This window comes from Enoplosus armatus, chromosome 7 (assembly GCF_043641665.1).
Source record: "Enoplosus armatus isolate fEnoArm2 chromosome 7, fEnoArm2.hap1, whole genome shotgun sequence".
NCBI lineage: Eukaryota > Metazoa > Chordata > Actinopteri > Centrarchiformes > Enoplosidae > Enoplosus > Enoplosus armatus.
Genome location: NC_092186.1, coordinates 5106089 through 5127351, shown reverse-complemented (window position 1 = coordinate 5127351; position 21263 = coordinate 5106089). Strand labels below are relative to the sequence as shown.

General features: G+C 41.5%; 1 protein-coding gene across 1 annotated transcript in view; it reads right to left on the bottom strand.

Moving 5' to 3' along the window:
* The window catches only part of tgfbr3 (transforming growth factor, beta receptor III), a 60770-nt gene extending 39951 nt beyond the window's left edge, over positions 1 to 20819 (bottom strand). Inside the window, exons 1-3 of the mRNA XM_070909005.1 lie at positions 20760 to 20819; positions 17295 to 17465; positions 496 to 683 (exon numbers count right to left, since the gene is read on the bottom strand). Of these exons, the coding sequence (XP_070765106.1) occupies positions 496 to 683; positions 17295 to 17355 (249 nt within the window). The 5' untranslated portion in view covers positions 17356 to 17465; positions 20760 to 20819. The remainder of the gene's footprint in view (positions 1 to 495; positions 684 to 17294; positions 17466 to 20759) is intronic.
* Positions 20820 to 21263: the final 444 nt, after the last annotated feature.

The following is a 21263-nucleotide window of genomic DNA, read 5'->3' as shown; positions in this document are numbered from 1 at the left end:
ACTAAAGGGATCTGCTCAAAACAAATATGCGGTTTGAAAACACCCATGTACAGCCATTTAAATGACTAACTAATCCCTGTCTTGTTTTTCACCCTCTAGAAAGTCAGTGATACACATGGATGAACTTCACTGTGCCAGTCTAGTGTGACCGGGGCCTTTGCTCCCTAACTTTGGCCAAGAAGCCTCCTCTCAGCAAAATGGAAAAGGACTGGCAGCCATTATCAGAGTCACTGGTTAAAATTGAGCAAACAAGGGCAGTGGAAATATCGAGTGCAACAGGTCTCACACTCTTTATGAGGCGAGAAGATGAGACGACGTGGAAGGCAGATCATCTCTCACTGGACTTTTTAATTAATATACTGAGAGTGAATGTGGATTTAGAGAATTGTTACTATTTTGGTTCAAAGTCTAATCTTGACAGTTTTTATTGAAGTGTTAATTATGGTGGTAGAAAATAAAACTTAAGTTTAGCTTCTTTTACTAAGGATGACTCACTTCTGCCAGGGTGTTGTCTGGTCGCTCTGGAGCATGTCCTCTCAGGTTGATGATGTGGACCTCCTGAGGGAGGCTGGCGGTGCCCCTGCTTGCACAGCCTGACAGGGCGGTGAAGCTCTTCAACACGGCCTGCACCGGGTGTCCCGTCCCCACCGGCAGCAGCTCACATGGGCTGCGAAACAATGGCCCTGCAGTGAAGAAAAGAACACTGCATGAATCAAACGCCACAGTATGTGCAAGGGTTCAAATTTCACGTATTACATGATGTTGACATGACAGAATAATTCAATTAATTCACTTCTTCTCGGTCCTCCATAATGTAGGTTTGTCCTCTGCACAATGTAGCGTCACTCAGTCTGACCATCTATAGGTTGAGTAACGAGTGATCAACGCACAGCTTTCCAATTATAATTCCCGTAAGGCAATTTCAACAGTTTTTTATTTTCCTTTAATGGTCAAATCTGACCTTATCTAATCACTTAGGAGGAGAACCAGACTTTAAGTGCACTCTGTCTGGTTAAAGCCTGTAACTAACCACGTGGCCCGGAGAAATTGAGGTGAAAAACTTGCCAGCATGGTGTACAGTAATGATCCAGTTCACACTTTCCAACTCTCTATATGTCATACTGTACAGGGGAAGCTCACTGAATAATTAAAATCGCTGAAGCGCACCAATATTCACCTTACCCTTATTCCTTACATCCTATGAAGAATGTACTCTTTGTTGCAACAAACGTCAGAAGTACAAAGTCCTTTTTGTCTCTCTGACATAAGCCTTTCCACAAGTAGTGAAATAAATAATTGATTCTGATGAAAAAGTGATGACTCTTTAAATAGTAGGAATGCATGATATATCAGCTGCCTATATACTCTTATTGGTCCGATAATGGAGTTTCAGCCTGTTCTCTACTGTTCTTCAGTGACTGTGAATGAATACTGCAAAAATAATAACGTCACTGGTAGATAGATGCATTCATTTTAATTGAATCGATGCCTGTTAATACACAAAGTCTGTTTACAGGTGTCGGGGATTTCTGCAGCTACGGCTGCCTATGTGAAAAAGGTGGTTGAAGCCTTTCGTGGCTCCAGAGGAAGCTGCACGAAGTCTGATAAATGTCCTCAAGTGATGCCACTTGAGTCAGCGTCGGTTGAGGCTGAAAACTACAAGTTTGACTGGGCTGTGACGTTAAGAGCCCGCTCCTCAAATGAAGATGATAACTCTGGTTCTTTTGAATTGATTGCTTATTAAGAAGAAATGAATAAATTACCTTTCTTATAATAACTACAACTTGTTTTCAAAAATTGTATTGACGATGGGAAAATTAACAACCCGAACTAAAAAGTTAGGACAAAGGGATAAGAATGGAGGTTTATTAGCTCTCTTTTACGCTCACAGCAGCCTTGACTATGAAAAACAGTGACTGAGCCCGATCAATCAAGCAAAGCAGCACTCAGCAGGGTGTAAGGACACTGAAGCCCGAGGACGGTGTTTTGTCTACCAGACAGTGAGCTGTAATGAACAGTTCAGTGAACGTCTGGACTACTTGACTTAAACACACATTCACTTGTGTTTACAGGATAGCACTCAACATCCACATTTGTTCTTGCATGATGTGGGACTTCCTTTATGTGTCCTAAACCTCACTCAAGGTGTAACTTGCACATACACAAGAATACACCCACCTCACATGAAGTCAGGGTGGCACAGAAACACAGCGCTGAGGTTGGAGTGAGGTACCAAACAGCTCTTTTCCATTAGAGAGTCATGTATACTGTGACAACATCTGTGGCTAGGTTTCTTTTTCTTTCTCGGGGTCAGACCTTCTGTTTTACCCCACAGCCTTGTGCCAGCCAAGGCCCGCTCACATTTCAAACACATCACGCTAAACACGCAAAGGTTTCCAATAGCAATCAGATGGAACATTTGGAAATCATTAAAGTCTGAGTGAAAGACAGCTAGATAACAATGTTAAATTGACTCCAAAAACACGGTACCTCAGCAGTGGGGTACAGCTAGGGGGAAAACTTTTTGTTTTGCACAAAAACACATAGCTATTGTTTTCTCTTTCCGTGCCGTCCCATAAGCCAATGTTAGCTCATCATAAAGCCAGAGACCATGTATGGCATAGCTCCCCTCTCCTTGTTGTGAGAAAAACAGAGGCTTTATTGTTACCATATTTGTCTCTTGAGACAAACCCCAAGCCCTTGACAGATGTCTCAACCTGGACTTTGTGCTGACTCTCAGAGAGGTTATCTTTGAAACACTTATTGGGAGCCTACATATATTAAAACATGGCAAAAGTCTTGCTATAGTGATAAAAGGACACGGCTTAATGGCAAAAACCTGCAGTGCATCAATATTTCAACTCCCGCCTACCCCACCCCCCCTTTTCCTCCCAAAGGACCACAGCCTATTCCCTCTCTAACCATGTCATCAAACCTCACTCCCACAAACGTGTCTGAGGGCACTCCAACTCACTTTTTCCCCTCACACACGGAGAATAACAAACAACTGCCAGACAAACAAAGAAAAACGTAGTTCCTTCTGGGAGACTGCCAAAACATTACAATACATGTTGGGCAATGATCTGATCTTTTAAAATGGCTTAAAAATACAATAGAAAAAGGGCTGATAGAAAAGCAAGACATTCAAAGTTTTATGGTATTGTTTCAGCCTAAGAAATGTAATATCAGTCAGACTGTTTAATACTTTGATCCAGAGAAAGAAATGTCAACAAATACCAGCTAGGCTTTTATGAAACTTTTCAAAGATATTCATTGTCCCCAGAATAAGATTCAATTTTGGAGACCTCTCTGACCTTTCATCTGCACCACTGGGCTAAATGTTGTCCATGACTAACACTTAAGTCAAGGTATCTCCACAACTAATGCTTGGATGGTCATAAAAATCCACAGTGCATGGTCATGGTCCCCAGAGGATGAGTTTTGGATGATCCCAATTCCTCTAGTGCCATCATCAGGCCAAAATTTCCACTTGTACACAGGAAATATCAAAATCTTAAGAGGCAGGCTGCAAATTTACTGAGCACATTCATGCTTCTCAGAGGATGAACCCTTTGTATTTTGAACACTCCATGAACTGGAGGGCACAATTAGACTGTGTACAATGTCAATCCAGTGGTCATTCATCTTGTCTTAGGACAAGTTCTCTATAAGAGCCTCCTCTACTCCAATTCAACCCCTTTCACATTACCCTATAGTCATCTGATCCATGGTTAATAGAAAAATATTGATTATAGCAGCAATTCAGTAAGAGTAGAAAAGTCATAAATATTTTGTCAATCCATCCATCACGTCATGATTGTGGGGTGTAGAACACTGCAGCTTGTAGGGGGAATTATTGGGGATTTAGACTTTTTTTTTTTTATATACTGTGTCTTTTATCAAATTATCATTTTGAATTACAGGAAATCAATTAGTGCTTTCAAATGAACCATTCATGTTTATTTTATTAGATCAGAGATGTTAGATCTCACACAAATCATTCAATGCAAATGACTCAATCACAAGCTATACGGACATACAGTAGTTTCACTATGTCCGTCTTTGAGCCTATAAAATGATCTATAAACCTTTAAAATGCTACTTAACAGCAGACAAATGCCTTCACTCACATCACTCATTCAGTTGGTCTATCTAGAAACTGAGTTCTAGTCCCATCACATATGCTATCACCATCCGCGTACAACCTCCGTGGACAGAAAAAAAGTTTTAAAGGAGAAAAAAAACCCTTGCAACTATTGGTCCAGCTTTGTGTCCTCTGTCACTTTGTCTTTCTGCCTTTCTCCCCACGCCTCTGTCTCCCCTCCTGTCCAGCCATTTTTCCTCGGTCATCGGTGGAGTACAGAGTATGTCCTGTCCAGCTGCTACTAGTGCCTTTTAGCTAGCCAGGCCAAACACCCACAGAAGAGGAATGAGAGAAACTGTTGTTCAACCTGCCTGAAAAACAAGTCCAGTCTGGGCCCACCAGACATTCTGCAGACTATACCACAAATACCGCCTTAACCCAACAGATACAGCAAAATCTGATGGTAAATCTGAAACTCCAGCTGTAACAGTAATCTCTAAAAGTTATCAAAATGCCTTCAGAGAGATGAGACCAGCAACTGTATAAAAGATGAATGGCAGAGAGTGTAACCCTAACTATATCCTGTTATATGTCCGTTGTGTCCATCTAGACCCCTTTGTAGCTTGCAGCTTACCACAGTGTTTTGGTACCTCAGTATGAAATTATTGTTGTAAACTTACTGTACAACTGTATTGTGGTAAGCTACAAACTAATATCTTCAAACCTCACCAAATTACAATTATCTATTACTAGAAGAGGAGCAGGGTAATTGCAGTGCACTGGTTGGGCCTAACATTCATTTTGAAAACAGTGGAATAAAGTGGTGTGATGCTTCATTTCTCCAACATCCGGCAAAATCTCATCCGTAACATCTGAGACTCTATACGTTGCATAAAGATGAATGATCTTATGTCTTAATTATACACACTGACGCTGCAGCCTCACAGTACACAGTACAATAAAAGGCAGGGGAGGTCTACCTACCCATTTGTTAACATTCATGGAGGGGGACCCTAGTTCTCATAGGACTCTCTGAGTCAGACAAAATCAGCAACAGATGAGGCTTTAGGACCAAAAGCTAACATGGACAAGACAGCCAGATCCCGATCCGGCCAAACAGACTCAACATCAACATCTCATCATCGCCCCAATCCCACCGCCCCCCTGTCCTGCTGTGAGGTCAAGTCACATTCACAATTCATATAACTGAAACTATTGTTTGAATGGTTAAGTAAGAGTGTAACTACTGTATACAAAGTTTAAAATAGTATTTCAAAATTGGAAAGTAGGCTCTGAATGTCTGTAAATATCTGTTTTTTGTACTGTAGTATTTTATTAACCTAACTATAAAGGAAGGAATCTCCGTCTTTCTGTCTGATTTTCTCTGAGCGGTTGTATTGCTGAGAACCAAAGAGAGTGAAGTGTCAAAGTTGGTGCAATTTGGCCAGATGGTGGCGCTATAACCACAAACTTTACGCTTTGGCCTGTAATTTTTACACCGAAATTATTTTTTTACTGGATTCCGTGGGTCCAGACGAATCTATCTATAGAAGTCCATTTGCATTGCAATTTTTGGCGATTTTGAATTTTGTCCAAATCAGTTCGCTACACCTCCTGCAAATTTTGAGTAATCCACCACCAAATTTGGTACTGAACCTCTGCTGTGGGCAGGGCTTATATTACAAAAAATGTCATATCTCTTGAACCCTTTGTGGCATTGCAGACACGTCATTTGGCCAATAGGTGGTGCTGTATCAGCATCATCTAATTATAAAGGAAGGAATCCCTGTCAGTCTGTCTGTCTGTCTGTCTGTATGACTGCCCTTTGCATTTCTTCCGTTCACCCTATCGACTTCACACTTTGTAGGTGTATTGCTGAGGACCCAAAGGGAGTGCAGTGTGAAGTTGATTACTTCACTAGTTTAGAGTCTCAAAAAATGCCTTGTGGTGATTCAACACTCACACAGATTAAAATCTGCCCTTTCAGCTTTGCATGCTGAAAGTTGTGACACTGTTTCAACAGGAGAAAGATCTGAAACTCAAATGAAACAGTTCAAACTATCTGAAGTAGACTGGGTACCACCCACTGATTCTCCAGAAGCTTGTTGTGCTCTGTGGTTCACACGCACACAACACTGTGCATTAGGAGATGTCACTGTGTTGTAACAGGGCCTTTGTGACAGCTGGCATACCTGCAGCAAACACACACAGGATCAGATACTGATCTAGACTTTATTTAGCCAATGGCATCCGTCAAAAGATGCTTGTTGTCGGCCTCTATCCAGAATCCTGCAGATTAGCTCTGGAAAGCTCTACTAAACTAAACTAAAAGGTGCCTTAAAATTTGCTCTTGTCTTCATTGGAATAAGCAGACTTCACTAACTGTAAAAAGAAAATGAGGCTTTCAAAGTGGCACGTATCAGGACTGGCAACTACGTCAAATGTCACAGGTTTAAAAACCACATGTAACAGTTTTAGACGTGTCTGTGGTTTCAGCAGTGAAAGTGATAAATTAGGTTGCGTTCCATACGTAGTATTGAAACATCACTGCAGCACACATTGTGACAAAATTGTAACTCCCATTCACTTCACAATGCAATGTGTATGTATATTTAATTTCTCGAGATAACAGCTTATTTTAGTAAGCACCAGTTACATTTTTTGTCAGTGGTCCACCCTTGCACGGTTCATGACCACAGTGTATCATTCTATACAAGAGGTAAAGGACATGAACTTGAAAGACTTGTGACATGCACCTTTTTCTCCTCGTCACCCCCAGTTAAATCTTTATTTCTTCAGTTATGCCTTTTTGGGGGATTAGCACTAAATATACACAAACTGATTCTAACACTGCATTGCAGGACCATGTGCATGGGCAATTTATTTTCTGTAAAAAAGATATGAATTCTGTCATTTTATTATTTTACATTGCCTATAATGTATTTAGGCTTGATTGTGATAGTCTTAGAGGTAAGACAGGAAGTGAACATAGTCAACTTAAATTAAGGAGAGACTGTATAAATACTCACTTTTGATATATTTACACAGTGTGAGGTTGAGGCCATGATGTCACTATACACTTTTCACATTTTTTTGGCAGGCCCATTTTGGACTATAACTTTGTTTATGATTTATGTACTAATATTTCTTATAGATATGTTGGATTCCCGACTATTACAACACATGTTAAAATGAAGGTGATTTAAAGTGTTTTCTTTTTCACATCTTTCACCAGACCTCAAGCTTTTTCAAAGTGCAACCACATCGTATTTTAAGGAAAGAAACCAATCATTTTGTAAATTGACATTATGCAGACTACTGGTTGTCTTGCAGTTCTTGAAAATGATCTCTCTAAACCAGTTATTTTAAAGTAACAAATCCAACCACATATTAAAAACAATTGCAAAAACATCAGTGAAATTGGATAAGACAAGAATTAAAATAATTTGGGGGAATCTGAGTAGGACTTTTAGGAGGCCTGGAGTCAGAACAGAAACAATGCTGTAATAATTTGTAATGCTTCAAAGTGTTCTGTGTTTGTACTGTCCCTGAATATATCCACATGAGCACTAACATTACGAAGTGATTACTTTACCCTCATGTAGGCTGATGTCATACTATCACACATTATCCAAAACCTAAAAATATTCAGTTTACTATCACATAAGACAAAGGAAAGTCCTCACAAGAAAGCTGGAACTGGGAAAACGTCTAGCATAAATTACTTAAACTTGTATCCATCTTTTATGCTGTATCATCAAAGCTTCAGTCAGTTTCAAAGTTCTGGTCGAACTCCCAAGTTTAAACATACTTAATTCGGGACATAAAACTGGAAATTTCTCTTAACATGTCAAACTGAAAGACTACAAAAGTAGGACCCTCCCTGCTAGGTGCACTTACCAATACAGTCCTCTCCTATCTTACTCGAGATAAACGCCTCTGTTTTCAGAGAATGCACTTTGTTGCCTTCCACACGGTGGCACTGAGCCAACATTTGGGTACAGGAAGTGATGTCAGTCTGTGTGCCAGTTAGGGACAAATCTGATATTTCCCACAAAGCCATTTCCGAAGATAAACAAACCTTCCCCCTGTATGTGTATACACATCCTCACATGTCTAGTTCCCAGTATCCTTCAGCAAGCAGGCTAATTGTGTTTCTTTAGATGCATAAGAAAGTCAAAGCAGTGAAGATTACCTCACACATGTCAATACAAGCTTCATAAAACAATGTCATAATAATAACATGACAATAATAAAACTTAATGTATTTTGAATATACTTGTTAAATAATCCAAAGATATATAAGGCCAATTTAATTACAATAAATACAAAGTAGCACAAACGGGCCTCATTGTTTCAATATATCTTCTTCAATATATCCCTTCCTGAGATATCCCAGTTCCCATATGAACTACAGGATTAAATGAATCCTCTGGTCTCCTTTTTTTTTTACTGCGGGACATGATTCCCATGGACCATGAGCCACGCAAACCAGTTTAGGGAACGTAATATTCTGCCCGCTTTTGTTTTCCTAAGGGGCTTTGGACTAAAGAATCACTAGCTCGGCAGTGTTGACATTAGTGCGGCCCACTCACCCCTGAACCTTGAGCCACCACTACAGGAAGTGAGTAAAGCCTTTCATAAGGGTAGTGTAAGTTCACTTCATTGGCCTGCCTATGAAAAGGATTTATCTCTGGACTGTAAAATTGGAGGCATAAGAGGAGGAAGCTGGAATGGGATGAAGGGAGGAGGGCAGGGGTGAGCCTGAACTCCATTAGGGAAGTCGTAAACTCCCCTATCAAAGTGTGAAATCTGAAGTCAGATATCCCGCAAACCTGTCTGAAACTCAATATCACCGAAACACTCTTTATTGGTATTCATCTACCATAATCTTGTCAGCTGGCATATCACTGAAAAAAGTGGTAAAAGACAGGAGTTTCATTGGATTATATTTTATCTATGTGGGAGATGTGGTGCAGACGCAAGTATGGATATGCAGGAAAAGCTTTTATTCTGTTCTTAAGTGTGTTAACAGGTGTTCAGACAATAAAATCCATCTCTGTGAATGTAAAAACTTCAGGAACAGGGAAGGCACTGAATACAAAGGAAATACGACGAAAACATAGTGCCAATAAAAATGCATCTCTCTCATTTGCAAGGGCGTAGGTTTGGAAGGCCGCACAATAATTTCCTGCATTTATATACATATATACGTATATCAATCTAGTAATGGCTACTTTCCATTATAATGATAGTATAGCAAAAACAAGAGTACCACTACACAGAGTCTAAAGCCATGCTCTGTGAGGCTGTACTTAGGCACAGCGCTGCTTTGAGCTAAATGCTGACATGCTCACAATGACAGTGCTAACATGCTGAAGTTGAGCAGGTATGTTTACCATATTACCACATCTTAGTTTAGCGTGTTAGTATAACAACATTTGAAAAGTTAAAAGGATCAAAGTTACTACAATGTATCCTAAGGGAAACATGAATATCTGTACCAGATTTCATGGCAATCCATCCAGTAGTTGTTGAGTTAAAACCACAAACGTAAACCTCATGGTGGTGTTTAAGGAAAAGTCAGGTTTTCATTACATTGACATCCCTAGAGACAGACTACCAATTACAAATGCCATATAAATTGCTTCATTATTAAAGCACTGAAGGTATACTCATGTTTGTCTTTGATTGGTGTTCAATTGTAGCTTTTCAAGACATTATTAACGTGAAGGACAGCTTGTGAGTTGCCTGAGAGGCAAAACCCAGGGCAAAAATGCTCATCACAAAGAGAGATTTTAGTGGTTAAATCAAACTGGAACTATAGAATTGTGTGTTTGTGGGGGCAGGGGGGTATACTTTCTGCTGGTATATGTCTGCTGTGATATGAATTGCTAAATGTCTGCTTTGTTTCCTTACCCCTGTTTTTCACAAGCAATGGTAGAAGGTAAAGATACAGTAGTTCATATGTTATGTTCAATGGAAGGTAGTGAAAACACTTTTCTGTTACTGACAGTGCGCCTGGTTATTATTCATCAGCCCTGACAGATGAAGTGGGCACCTGTTGGTAAACCATCAGCATTAGTTGGGAAAAAAATACTTGACCAATTATGAGCATCATGCGAAGCCACAGGCAAGCGCAGGAGATGGAAGTGGGTACATTTCTCTCTACCTCTAAACGCAGACATAAATCAGAGAGCTTTGAAGAGATGGATGACAAGGCTAAGTCCCAGAGGAACACAGGAGCCACTGTGTAAAGTGAGACAGCTGGGAGAGACCGAGCATGTGTGCATATGACTAAAGACTTTACTGGCTGTGTTACCACTGTATGTCTTTACTGATGGGTGCTGACATGTGCTGTCTGGACTTATAATATCAAAGACCAAAAAAGTTGTCAGCGCAGTCCTGAAACAAAAACTGGCTGTTCATGTATCAAAAAAAGTAGTAGAAATGCTACCCAACTAAGAACCTTATACTGGTCCAGTGTCAGTAAACAAACCAGTACAATTAAGACTATAAACTTAACACTACAGATGTAGCCAACTAGCTAACAATATATTAAATGAAATATGTTTCTTCATAATTCTTTATTAGATACAAATTAATTACTGCCACATCCTGAGCAGAAGGAAAACCAGTGAAGGCTTGGTTGCTAATGACAGAAAGTGTGTAAAATGCTGCAGTAGCACCAACAGTGTGGTGGCATAATTGTACAGTGGTTATGTTGGAAGGTTTTAACCAGACATGACTGTGTTGAGACACCATAAGTGAACTGGATCAGCCATCAGCTCACTCTGCACATTGCACTACTCAGCAGTACCAAAAGTACCTGAGCAGAAGTGTCTTTTCTGGTTAAACGGGGCAATGGAGAGAAATGTCTGTCCTGCTGCTCCAAGGGCATCTCGCTCATCAATCATAGAGGCCTGCAAAAGCCATGTTCTCTGGCAGCAGCCTGGGTGGGAGTTCGGGAGCAGCACATCTATATTCACAAAGATCCAAACCCAGTAGGGGATGCAGGGAGCTGTGCCCTTGGGTCACTTGTCTTGTCCTACTTGATATCAGCCTCATTTCATTTGTGTCGGATCATCTGCCTTGTCCGAAATCCTCAACGTACAGTATTTCGTGTCATCCACCAGCAGTGATGGAAAATCAATACGTCGGACCGGGCTGGGGCAAAAGGTCAGTTGAAAGCTTGAAGGACGCTTGTTGAGTTACTTTATCTTTAGGTCCGGAAATTCTAAAAGCCGACAGAATGTAAAGAGGTTTGAAAACATGTCCACATATATACTGTGAGTTATGATGCACTTTCATTAGAAAGTTTATTACGCCGCATTTCATCCACGTCATGTCTCAACTGGATGATCTGGATCACAATGATATTGTTTTTGGGTATCGAGGAGAGGCATATTTAGCCGTATCCATTCTAATCTAATCCAAATTGACACACACAGACAAACACACCCTTCCATACCCATATGTCCTGAATAAAGTATGTTAGGGGCATGAGGAAAGGATTTTCCTGAATCAATAATACCAAGCACATCAATCAAATAGCAGCCCAAAAAGATTTCTTTGATCCTGTGATATTTTACACACACAAAAAAAACATCACTCAGATGTGATAATAGCGAGGAGCAGCAGGTTGCCATCAACAGAAAGCCGAGAGTGAAACAATGCTGGACCTTTGTGCCAGTGTGTGAACCCAGTGTGAAGGAGCCAGAGAGGTGAGAAAGGCCAAGCTGGAAGGGACTACTACATTCCTCCGGGAGGTTCTTCATCTTCAGGAAAGGGAGGGCAAAGAAAAAGAAGAATGACTTGTCAAATGCCATGCTGCCTCGTGTGTTAACATGCACAAAGGACGCTGGGGGGGCCTCTTTAATGGACAGTTAGCAAAAGTAAAGTGTGATGAATAATAAGATGAATAGCCAGATTCTGTACTCTGACACTAATCTTATGTCTTATGGAAATGTAATATTTATAATGTAAGGTAGAATTATAGATGCTATTGTCTATTTTTGTTGATGTTTTCAAAGTGCATTTGTATTGTTTGAAATGTGAACCTATTGGATTCTGTGCTAATCAGCAGGTTAAGAACTGGGCAATCAAGCACAGAGTGAATGTGATGAAGCAACATGCAAAACACTCTTTTGGTTTACTGTTTTGATTGTTTTTTGTTATACAGATGCTTCAAATAATGACAAGAGTAGGGTATATTCCAGCTACCATAACAGCCTATTGCAGTGTAAAGGGTATACCACTTCTAATTGTTATTGTATTAACAACCTCAACCACAACTGCTGTCTCTATTAGGTATCTGAAATCAAATTTTGAAAAACAAGTGGAAAAGGAGAGCACTTCCAAGTGTGTGTGTGTGTGTTCTAACCCAAATATCTGTTATTTAGGACAAAGTAAAGGGCCTTCTGTCATTTTTCTGGATAGACACTCCTGTTTTCCAAAGGACCATTCCAAACTTGGGACATGGTCTTTCAGCAGGACTCATCTGGTGGAAATGGAGTGGGGGAAGGTGAGGCCCCAGGAGGGGCTGGTCTGATGAAAGACACCACCTGGAAGCCTTCAGCAAGAATCCCATATTAGGACTTTGGGTTTTTTTGCAGATAGAAAGTGATGCACTCTGAAGTTGGCACCTTTGCAAATGATTAGGCAACTAAATTTGTAATAAACTCACACTGGTTATTGCTAAAAAAAAAAAACTACACCTCAACTATTACGGTGTGATAGCACAACTGATTTTTTCTCACCGCTTCTGAAGGTTATTGGAATAGAGGGAGTCCACTTTTTTACAATTACTCTCTCTTTCTTCAATGAAGTCACACTCTTTTACTCTCCCCCAGCTCCAGTGGCTTTCTTTTTTCATTGGGCTGTGAAACACAATGGAAAACGCACGATCACCCCAGCTGTCTCCTATTACTGGCTTTGACCGAAATTATTTACACGCCTGCTTACTGGAAATATGGAGAGAGAGGGACAGAAAGGGAGAGAGAGGGAAGGGGGCGGGATTCAGTTTACTCCTGCAGATTTGCGTAAGCGTCCTCTTAACGGGAGGCTGCCAAGATATGATGGACCTGGACGAAGATATGAGTCCATCGGTAAAGACCTGTCTGCTGAAGTCCATTCAGGTTCGGAGAGTAATAGTGAGTAAATCAAAGTACATATCCCACAATCTCACTTACACGCTGCTTTTAATTAAACTGGGTAATACCGGGGTGACCTTTATTCAATAAAATATATAATAGAACGGCTGCCTCCTCCTTGACAGCACTGTTAAGATAAAGGCCTCACCGCGGGGGAGAGCAGAACCCGTAATTAGACACACACGGGACTCCCGTTGCTATGTAAACATCCCAGCCACTCTGCCTAGCAGCACACTGCCTCTGTGCCGCGCTGCTCCGGCTCCTCGCATGAATCACAGGGCAACATCTGGTTTAGCGTGCTGGAAGGGACTCTCAAGGTTTGGCACGCTGCGCCGTGTGTGGAGTGTGTCGATTTGGAGCAGACGACCCACGCCTGCGCCTGACTCTTTCTCCTCCCCCTGGCGACCCCACCTCTCAGATTACAGTGGTTGCACAATGCATTTTGGCAGTCCCCTCTCTTGCTGGCCCTAAGAAAGCATAGTGGATATAAAAACAACCTTTCGCTCAACTGTTGGGGGGGGGGCATTACAACCACTTTTGGCATCACAGTGACACTTGCCTGCCAAGAGTATACAAAAATGCAGACAGAAAGAAAGTTGTTTACTTTACTGTACGTATGGACTGTGAATATGAGCACAATTCAATTCCTTTTCCCAGTGATTGTTTTATTTAGCAATCCCATTGTAAGACTATGTGGTTCCACAATGAATAGCTGAGGACAGACTCGCACTAATAGCTCCATCATTCATCAAGCCACCCCATAAGTAAAATCAGGAAGGCTATAAGAGGAGGAGAAAGTACTTCCGCAATCAATGTGTTTTTCAGTGCGCCACCGGCCCGGCGTTGTGCCTCCAGGATAACCGCCGTCCAGTCAGAGGTCTTTCTGGCAAGTGCCTCAAATTAATATCTGGCATGGCTCCTGCAAGACTCAATTTCACGACGAAACCCAAACTCAGCCCAAATGTCCACGATATATCCTTCACAAATAACCGAGGAGCTGAGGAGAGGCAACCACAAAATGGTAGTAAGGATTTGGGGGGAGAAAAAGTTATAAACAGCAGAAAATAGAGCGAAGCAGCAGAGCATAGACTTGAAATATGGACGTCAAGGTGCTCTCAGTCGGACTTTTAAGAGTTATGGGAGGCCCAGATCCTGGATTGCATTACGAAGACTCATCGCAGACTAATCTAAACATTACGCAAGAGCTCTCCTGACAAGTTTAGAGGGCAGATGTGACTGTTTACACAGATGCTGCGAGATGATAGAAATAGACAGAGGAAGAGAGAGAGGTGAAAGATAAGCTGAAGTGGTGGTGTACAAAAAAATGATAAGCTCACCACTGAGAAAAATAAGTTAATTTAGCCAAATGGAGGTGGAAGAATTTCTATTAATCTTGAAAATGTGTTTATTGGACTGTGTTTTACCTGTTAACTGTTTGGATAACTCAAGAGCATCTGAAGAATTGTCCATAAATCATTGAGTGCACTTGCTGCCAGTGGACTTTGGAGGAAAGGGCATTTTGTTGTCTAACTGTAATTATCCGTCCCTTGTGACACAGTACAACAATGCGCCATGCCGTACGAGGAAGAATTTAGAGGAAAACTTCATACGTGACTTCATTGTGTTGGAGATCCTGGCATTGTGGGAGAAATTATGTTTGCTCTACCCACAGAACATACTGACTACACTGCTATTGTTTGAGTCAAAAAGTCAGCTCTCTCTGAGGTTCAAGCCTCCAGAGAACTATTTGAAATAATAACCTATGGTGGCAATTACACTGAAAGCATGAAAAAAACGCGAACCACACGTTTTTTGGGAGCGCTAGCTATGTAGCGTGCCTCCTACTGGGTAATTATTCCTGCGCTACCACGGAAAAACAACACGGGATGTTGCAGATTAAAGCCGGAGGGAGTTCAGGTCCAAAGTCGTACATTGAGAAACCAGCCTCTGTAAACAGCACATCTCACAATCTGAAAAAGGAATGTACACTAGATTCTCAGTGTGGTTCGCGCTAGATTGTTGCCAACTTGACAGATTTTTCATCAAACTGTGGGGCTGAATGTCAGACATAGGTCAGTAAATTGAATATTTTGGTCAACGAAAAACCGCCGCTGCATTTTGAAGCCAATGCAGACATTACTGCAGTGACAGTTCTTCTAATTACATCAAGTGACCAAGTCCACAACAACTTGAAACTCCACCCACTTCCAGCCAGTACAGATAAGACCACAACCCAACTTCTCACTATCAACATTTCTGCCATAAGAAATCAAAAATTAAATCAAGTAAGGAATAAATAAGCATTTTTTAATAACTGTGCCACTACTGTTGGAAAAAAATAAATTTGAATGGTAATTTTCAATTAGATGCAATATTTTTGTTCCAAGGATGAAGTGTGACTTTGGTGATCCTCTGACTTTTCATCTAGTGCCACCAAAATTGGATCAATACTTTGGTTTTGGTCTCAGCTTCCCAAGTCCATACTATAATTGTCTACAGTATATGCTTATACTAATCTCTATAGAGAACTGAGAACTTGCAGTTAGTATACAAGAACTCAACATACTACTGTTTTATACTAACAGGAAATACTATAATACTTGCACCTTTGGGCATCAATCAAACTGCAACTTTTAAGTGCTTCTGCTAATTTAACTAAAATGTTTTTTCAAATGTTTTTGGTTTTGTTTTATGAGATTTTCCTGGAGCTGTCTCACCACTATCTACAATTCATTTTGTTTTTTTGCAGCTATGAGTCAAACACCTCAATTTTCTTAGTGCATTGCACTATGGGAAAACAATGTTTATCTACAGCACATCCCAAAATATATGTTTTAATAGGTATGCTGACTTTTTTTAGTGTACTTAATGTTGTCTCTTATCTATAGTGAACATACTACATACTCAAAACCTGTTCAGAACTGAAGCACTGGACAGAATTGGGACTCAGCTGATGTTTTTGGTGCTAATTAGCAAATGCTGGGATGCAAACATGCTAAACTAAGCCAGTGATGAACAGGAGAAACATTATACCTGCTAAACATCAGCATGTTGGCATTGTCATTGACAGCATGTTAGTATGCTGATGTTAGCCGTTAGCTCAAAGCACCACTGTGCCTAAGGACAACCCACTGAGTGGCAGAGGATGTTTCCAGAGCTCTGATAGTCCTATACCAGTTGTTGGAAGCAGTGATTTTATGAGCTATAATAAAGTGAGTTGAATCACTATTTAATGATATAAATCAACAAAGGAGTAACACATTTGACATCAGTTTTTATGAGGACTATTATTAGGTTCGGTTATTTCATGAATCATTTTTCCTTTTTGCCTTTGCACAGTGAGAACGAAGTCAGTCATTGCCTCCTGCAGTCAGAAAACAATCTCAGCAATGTACAGGAACAAGGAGAGCAATCTTAAGAAGATAGAGGTGACTGTGACAAAGTAAAGTCAGCGATAAGGTGTCACAGATACGAGTCTCAGCACTCTCGGAAACTGTTGCTCAGTATAAAAGGTCAGAAGTGACATTCCTCAGGGTGAGAGGTTCTCATCAATTAGAAAATGTTCACATGGGTTGGGTTGTGGCAGTAAGTGACATCATCCAGAGCCTTACGTTAACTGATATGACACACTGATGACATAAATACATTTCCTGTGTTCACCTTTGTAGCAGTTGACTTGGTTATTCTCTCTGTGTGTCTTCGGTTTGCCAGTTTAACGGCTATAAATGACTTCTGTCTTCATTCTCAATCAATCTGACAGATCCTGCTGAGCGTTTGCATTCTGAGATTGAACTTGTCAGCGCTTTCTTAAATGTAAATCCCACTTGCTCACGAATCTGACAAGCACTGTCTAGTGGAAAATCCCAGAGTGTGATTGTCTGACAAAAACAGCACTGCAAGGCTTGGTGCATAGTCAATATCATTTATTCCTGACACCGGGGTTGCATGGGTTTGACTTTGGCTCCTACCAATAAGAATGTAATGATTTGTATGGATGTAAACAAACAAAGTCTTGTATATCTGATAACTCTATTAGCTAAGCAGTGAGAGAAACTTACCTGCAGATGCCAGGCAGCATATAGCAAGAAGTAACAAGGGAATGGGGGATCTTCTAGCCATTTTGATCTTGCAGCTTCCAGTATGAGGATGAACAGGCCTTTCTCCTGCTTTTCACAAAGGTGTCCCTCTCTGTACGAAGCAGTCTACAGGAAGTCAGCTTCACGCCCCAGCTGCAAAGTGCACAAAAGCAGAGAAAGTCAACCAGGTTGTGCTAAGCACGGACAAACAGCAGGGAACTGGGCTCTGCTTAATATACCCAGTAGGAGTGATGAGATGAGACAAGAGGAGCAGCAGTTTGGAGAGCAGGGGATTAATCCGGGAGGGTTAATTGGGGGTCATGCACGCTTCAAAAGGGCCGCGCTGCACACACCTTCCCGTGCCCAATGGTCGGTCAGAGTGAGTGAGGGGTGTGGGACTGCTGACTGGCCTGCTGGGTGTGAAACACTTTGGGAACATGCCACAGGTTATTAACGCACTTTAATGGACAGAGTCAGGAAACACTGGATGCTCCAGTGGGGTCCTGAGTAAGCAGCTTAGTACCACCACGCTAATCAGCATGACCTCACCTGAAGCTTTAACTTTAGTAATCAAACACTGACCACCGTGATGGGGCAAAAAGTCTGTGTACTGTTATATGATAAGGATGTCCAACATTTTTACACACTCAACAGAGTTCCTCTTGACCAACCTAAAAAAATAAAAGAAATCAGTAAATAAATCTTCTGTTTGTTTTGCCTTTTGTACTTATTTGACCAAAAGTGTTATTTATTCTTCTAGTGAATTTTTGGTGTGACTGACAATGAGGGTATATCTGTGTGGGAGGGCACTGAAAAGTAACTGTTATATCACTTCAGTTCCAGTTGTGACATATAGGTTAACAAGCTTTGGGCGGCCAACGTCATTAGTCACGTCGTTGTTTGCCGGTCGACATATATAACACGAATACCGATACATCTGCAACATTTATTGGCTCCAGCGCTGATAGGTATCATGTCGACGTTTACCATTTAAGCACAATTCTATCATTCTACCATTGGACGGGTTGGATATGCAGGTCAGCAATTCTTGATTTGCAATTTGCAAAAAGAAGATATTCCAGTTTGTTCGATTTTCTTGGCTTGACTTCAAAAGGCTTTAAAGCAAAGTGGAAAGACATCAGAGAGAAAGATATCATTGATGGTCCCCAGACTAAGTTATGCAAACTACTTCTCTGAAATCTGTTTATTTGAGCCATTTATTTATGACAACAAAACTGTAACTGTAACTTTTGTCGAATGTCAAACCCATGTGGTGAAGCTCCTGCGACAGGAATTGCACTCGTTCACAGTTTAAAGACAGCGTCTGGGACTAGTCGAGCACCACGTGGAAGTAGCAGATGTGCACCTATCTGACTTGTGGTGAACCATAGAGGGTGTATGGGAAGTGATGCACAAAGAGAGCACTAAGGTGCATCGTTCTGCAAGCAGCTTGCACAGGACAAAAGGGCCTTTCACTGTGTGGCAGCAGCAGGGGCTGGGGAGTCATTTTGGAAGATCATGACAAATACTACACTTTCAGCTAGTCAAGGAGAGCCAGTGCCCTCTGTTTGATTTATGCCCCTCCTTGACCTTCATCTCCTCACTGACTGAACGAAGGTTAACTGTGCTGCAATACCTTCTGTGAAGCAAAGACCAGATCAAAGGAAAGCAACATTCAAGACTGAAAGAAAGCAGTGTCTTACTCTGTTGGTTAAGACTGGGGTTGAAGACTGTAAGATGTGAAAATTGTTCTTATCATATCAATACATCACATAGAAAGATTGTTATAACAGTGTGTTAAAGGAAACTGTTAGCGTTACATCTAGGGCAGCAAAGCTTTCCCTTCTCGAAGCTGTTTTGGGTCAAGTGTGCAGGTTTTACTCCAAAAGCTCCGTGTCACGGTGGTGGTTTTGTTGCAGCAACAACTCAAACCACCTCATGTGACTTCTGCTCAACCCTGACCGTCTAAGCCGAGCAACTATTTTCACGCAAAGAAGATCTGGAAAGCACATCAGAACATGCAGACCCCAGACTGTACGTACAGCACATTACTGAAACCAAGCAGCATACTTGCGGTCTCCTCAATGTTAAAGGCCTGGCTTATATCTGTGTCATCACGTATGCGTACACTGGAGTTGAGGGTTGTTACGTCCTGAGGGCATATACTGTGTTCCCGTAATCACAAAGCCATACGCGACGAGAGCAGCACCACAAAGGGCCGGGGCAGCGTCTGTGTTACGTACTGATACATACATGATCTGACACCAGTTTGCTTCGTAAGTCCTCTAGACATTCATGTGGTCATGTGACCTGGTGAATGATCTTAAATGGGCTCTCCTCCTCTTTCGGTGTGTGTGAATGTGTGCTCACAGTCTTTATTTCTAACAGAGCTAGAGAACTTGTCCAGACAACACGCACTTCAGTACGCAGAAACACCATGAGGTATGATGCGCTACAAACACCCTGGACCGAGTTTAGACCCTGATACCTGTGCACCTTTGCCAACTGAGTCAACAATGAAACAAATAATAAAGCCAGTGTGCAGTAGTCATACTTATTAGTAGTATTAGTACAATTTTTTGAATTAGAGCTAAAATGATTAGTTGATTAATCGAGAAACAATTAGCTGACTTTATTCATTTATATGCATTGTTAGCTCCAGCTCTATATTCAATACAATTGATTGGCTGTATTTAGAATTCAAATGTTTCTTCCCCTTTTATTAAAAACTCAATAATCTATGGTTACTGTCAATTCCTTAGTGCAACACATCAGATAGTTAACATTATTAACAGGTGCTAAATAAGTCTATTCATCTATTGTTTCTCCAGGGTCCAGGACAATCACCAACCACGTTATCCTCCGTCACAGCAACACTGACTGACGTTAGTGCTCACAAATACACAGCAATTAACAGGCAATTCCCACCGCCTTGATTCCTGTTGACTTATTAGTTTATTGTTTTGTTTTTTATCTAAAATATTACACGCACGGCTCCACGGCCAGTCACGTTTCATCCCGCAGGAGCACCTGGACTGCCACAGAGAGCACACACACACACACACACACACACACACACACAGTGTCACGCTGGTCTCTAACTGGGGGGAGTACCCCTGTAAGCACTGGGCACACACTCTCTACCTGTGTCTCATGTTTATTTCCAGTTTTTCCTCATGAAACATGACGGCGGAGAAGTTGCTACCAACACGAGTAACTGTTAGCTAATAGCCCGAAGCTTCAAGAAGGAGAGATGTCAACGGATTCAAGAGACAGATGTTCAGCTGGATTTAATGGCGGTTTAAGTACACACAGCTAGCTGGATGATATAATTATTTTATCCACAGACACAGTGTACAGTGACAGCCTTTTGCTAAGCTATACTCTTCTAAAAAAAAAAAAAAACAGGCTATTCAAAGAGTTAGCCTTGTAAAGGAGCGGACGTACCACGCAGCGTCTCCAGAAAATGCCCAAGTAAAACTTGGTAGAAGTTGAAGTCGCTCCGGTGGATGCGGATATCAAAGTCGTTCCTCTCTCGGCGGGACATTCACACCGTCCCGTTCTTCTTAGGGAAACAGCCTGTGGACGTAAGTCGATGTGATATCACACCAAAGCGTGGATAAACAGCCCCCCTCTCTCTCTCTGTCTCTCTCTCAAAGTTTCAGACAGTTTACTACCATCTCCCTTCTTTACTGAAGGGCTTCATCTGGGGGCGGGGCTTAGCGGGAGGAGGCTGAGCCGTGTGCGCGCGCGAGATGGGCTGCTGCAGAGCTTCCCAAAGCGGGGTGCACGGGCTCCTCGGGAGTCCCTGCAGGAGTGTCAGGTGGTCCTTCGGTCACTTCAGTTCTTACTTATTATACACATCTTAGTGCAAAGTGGAGAATGCGCGAGTGCGTGAATGTCCCCGTTTACAGTGCAGACAGACAGATGTGCAATTCTATACAAAATTAT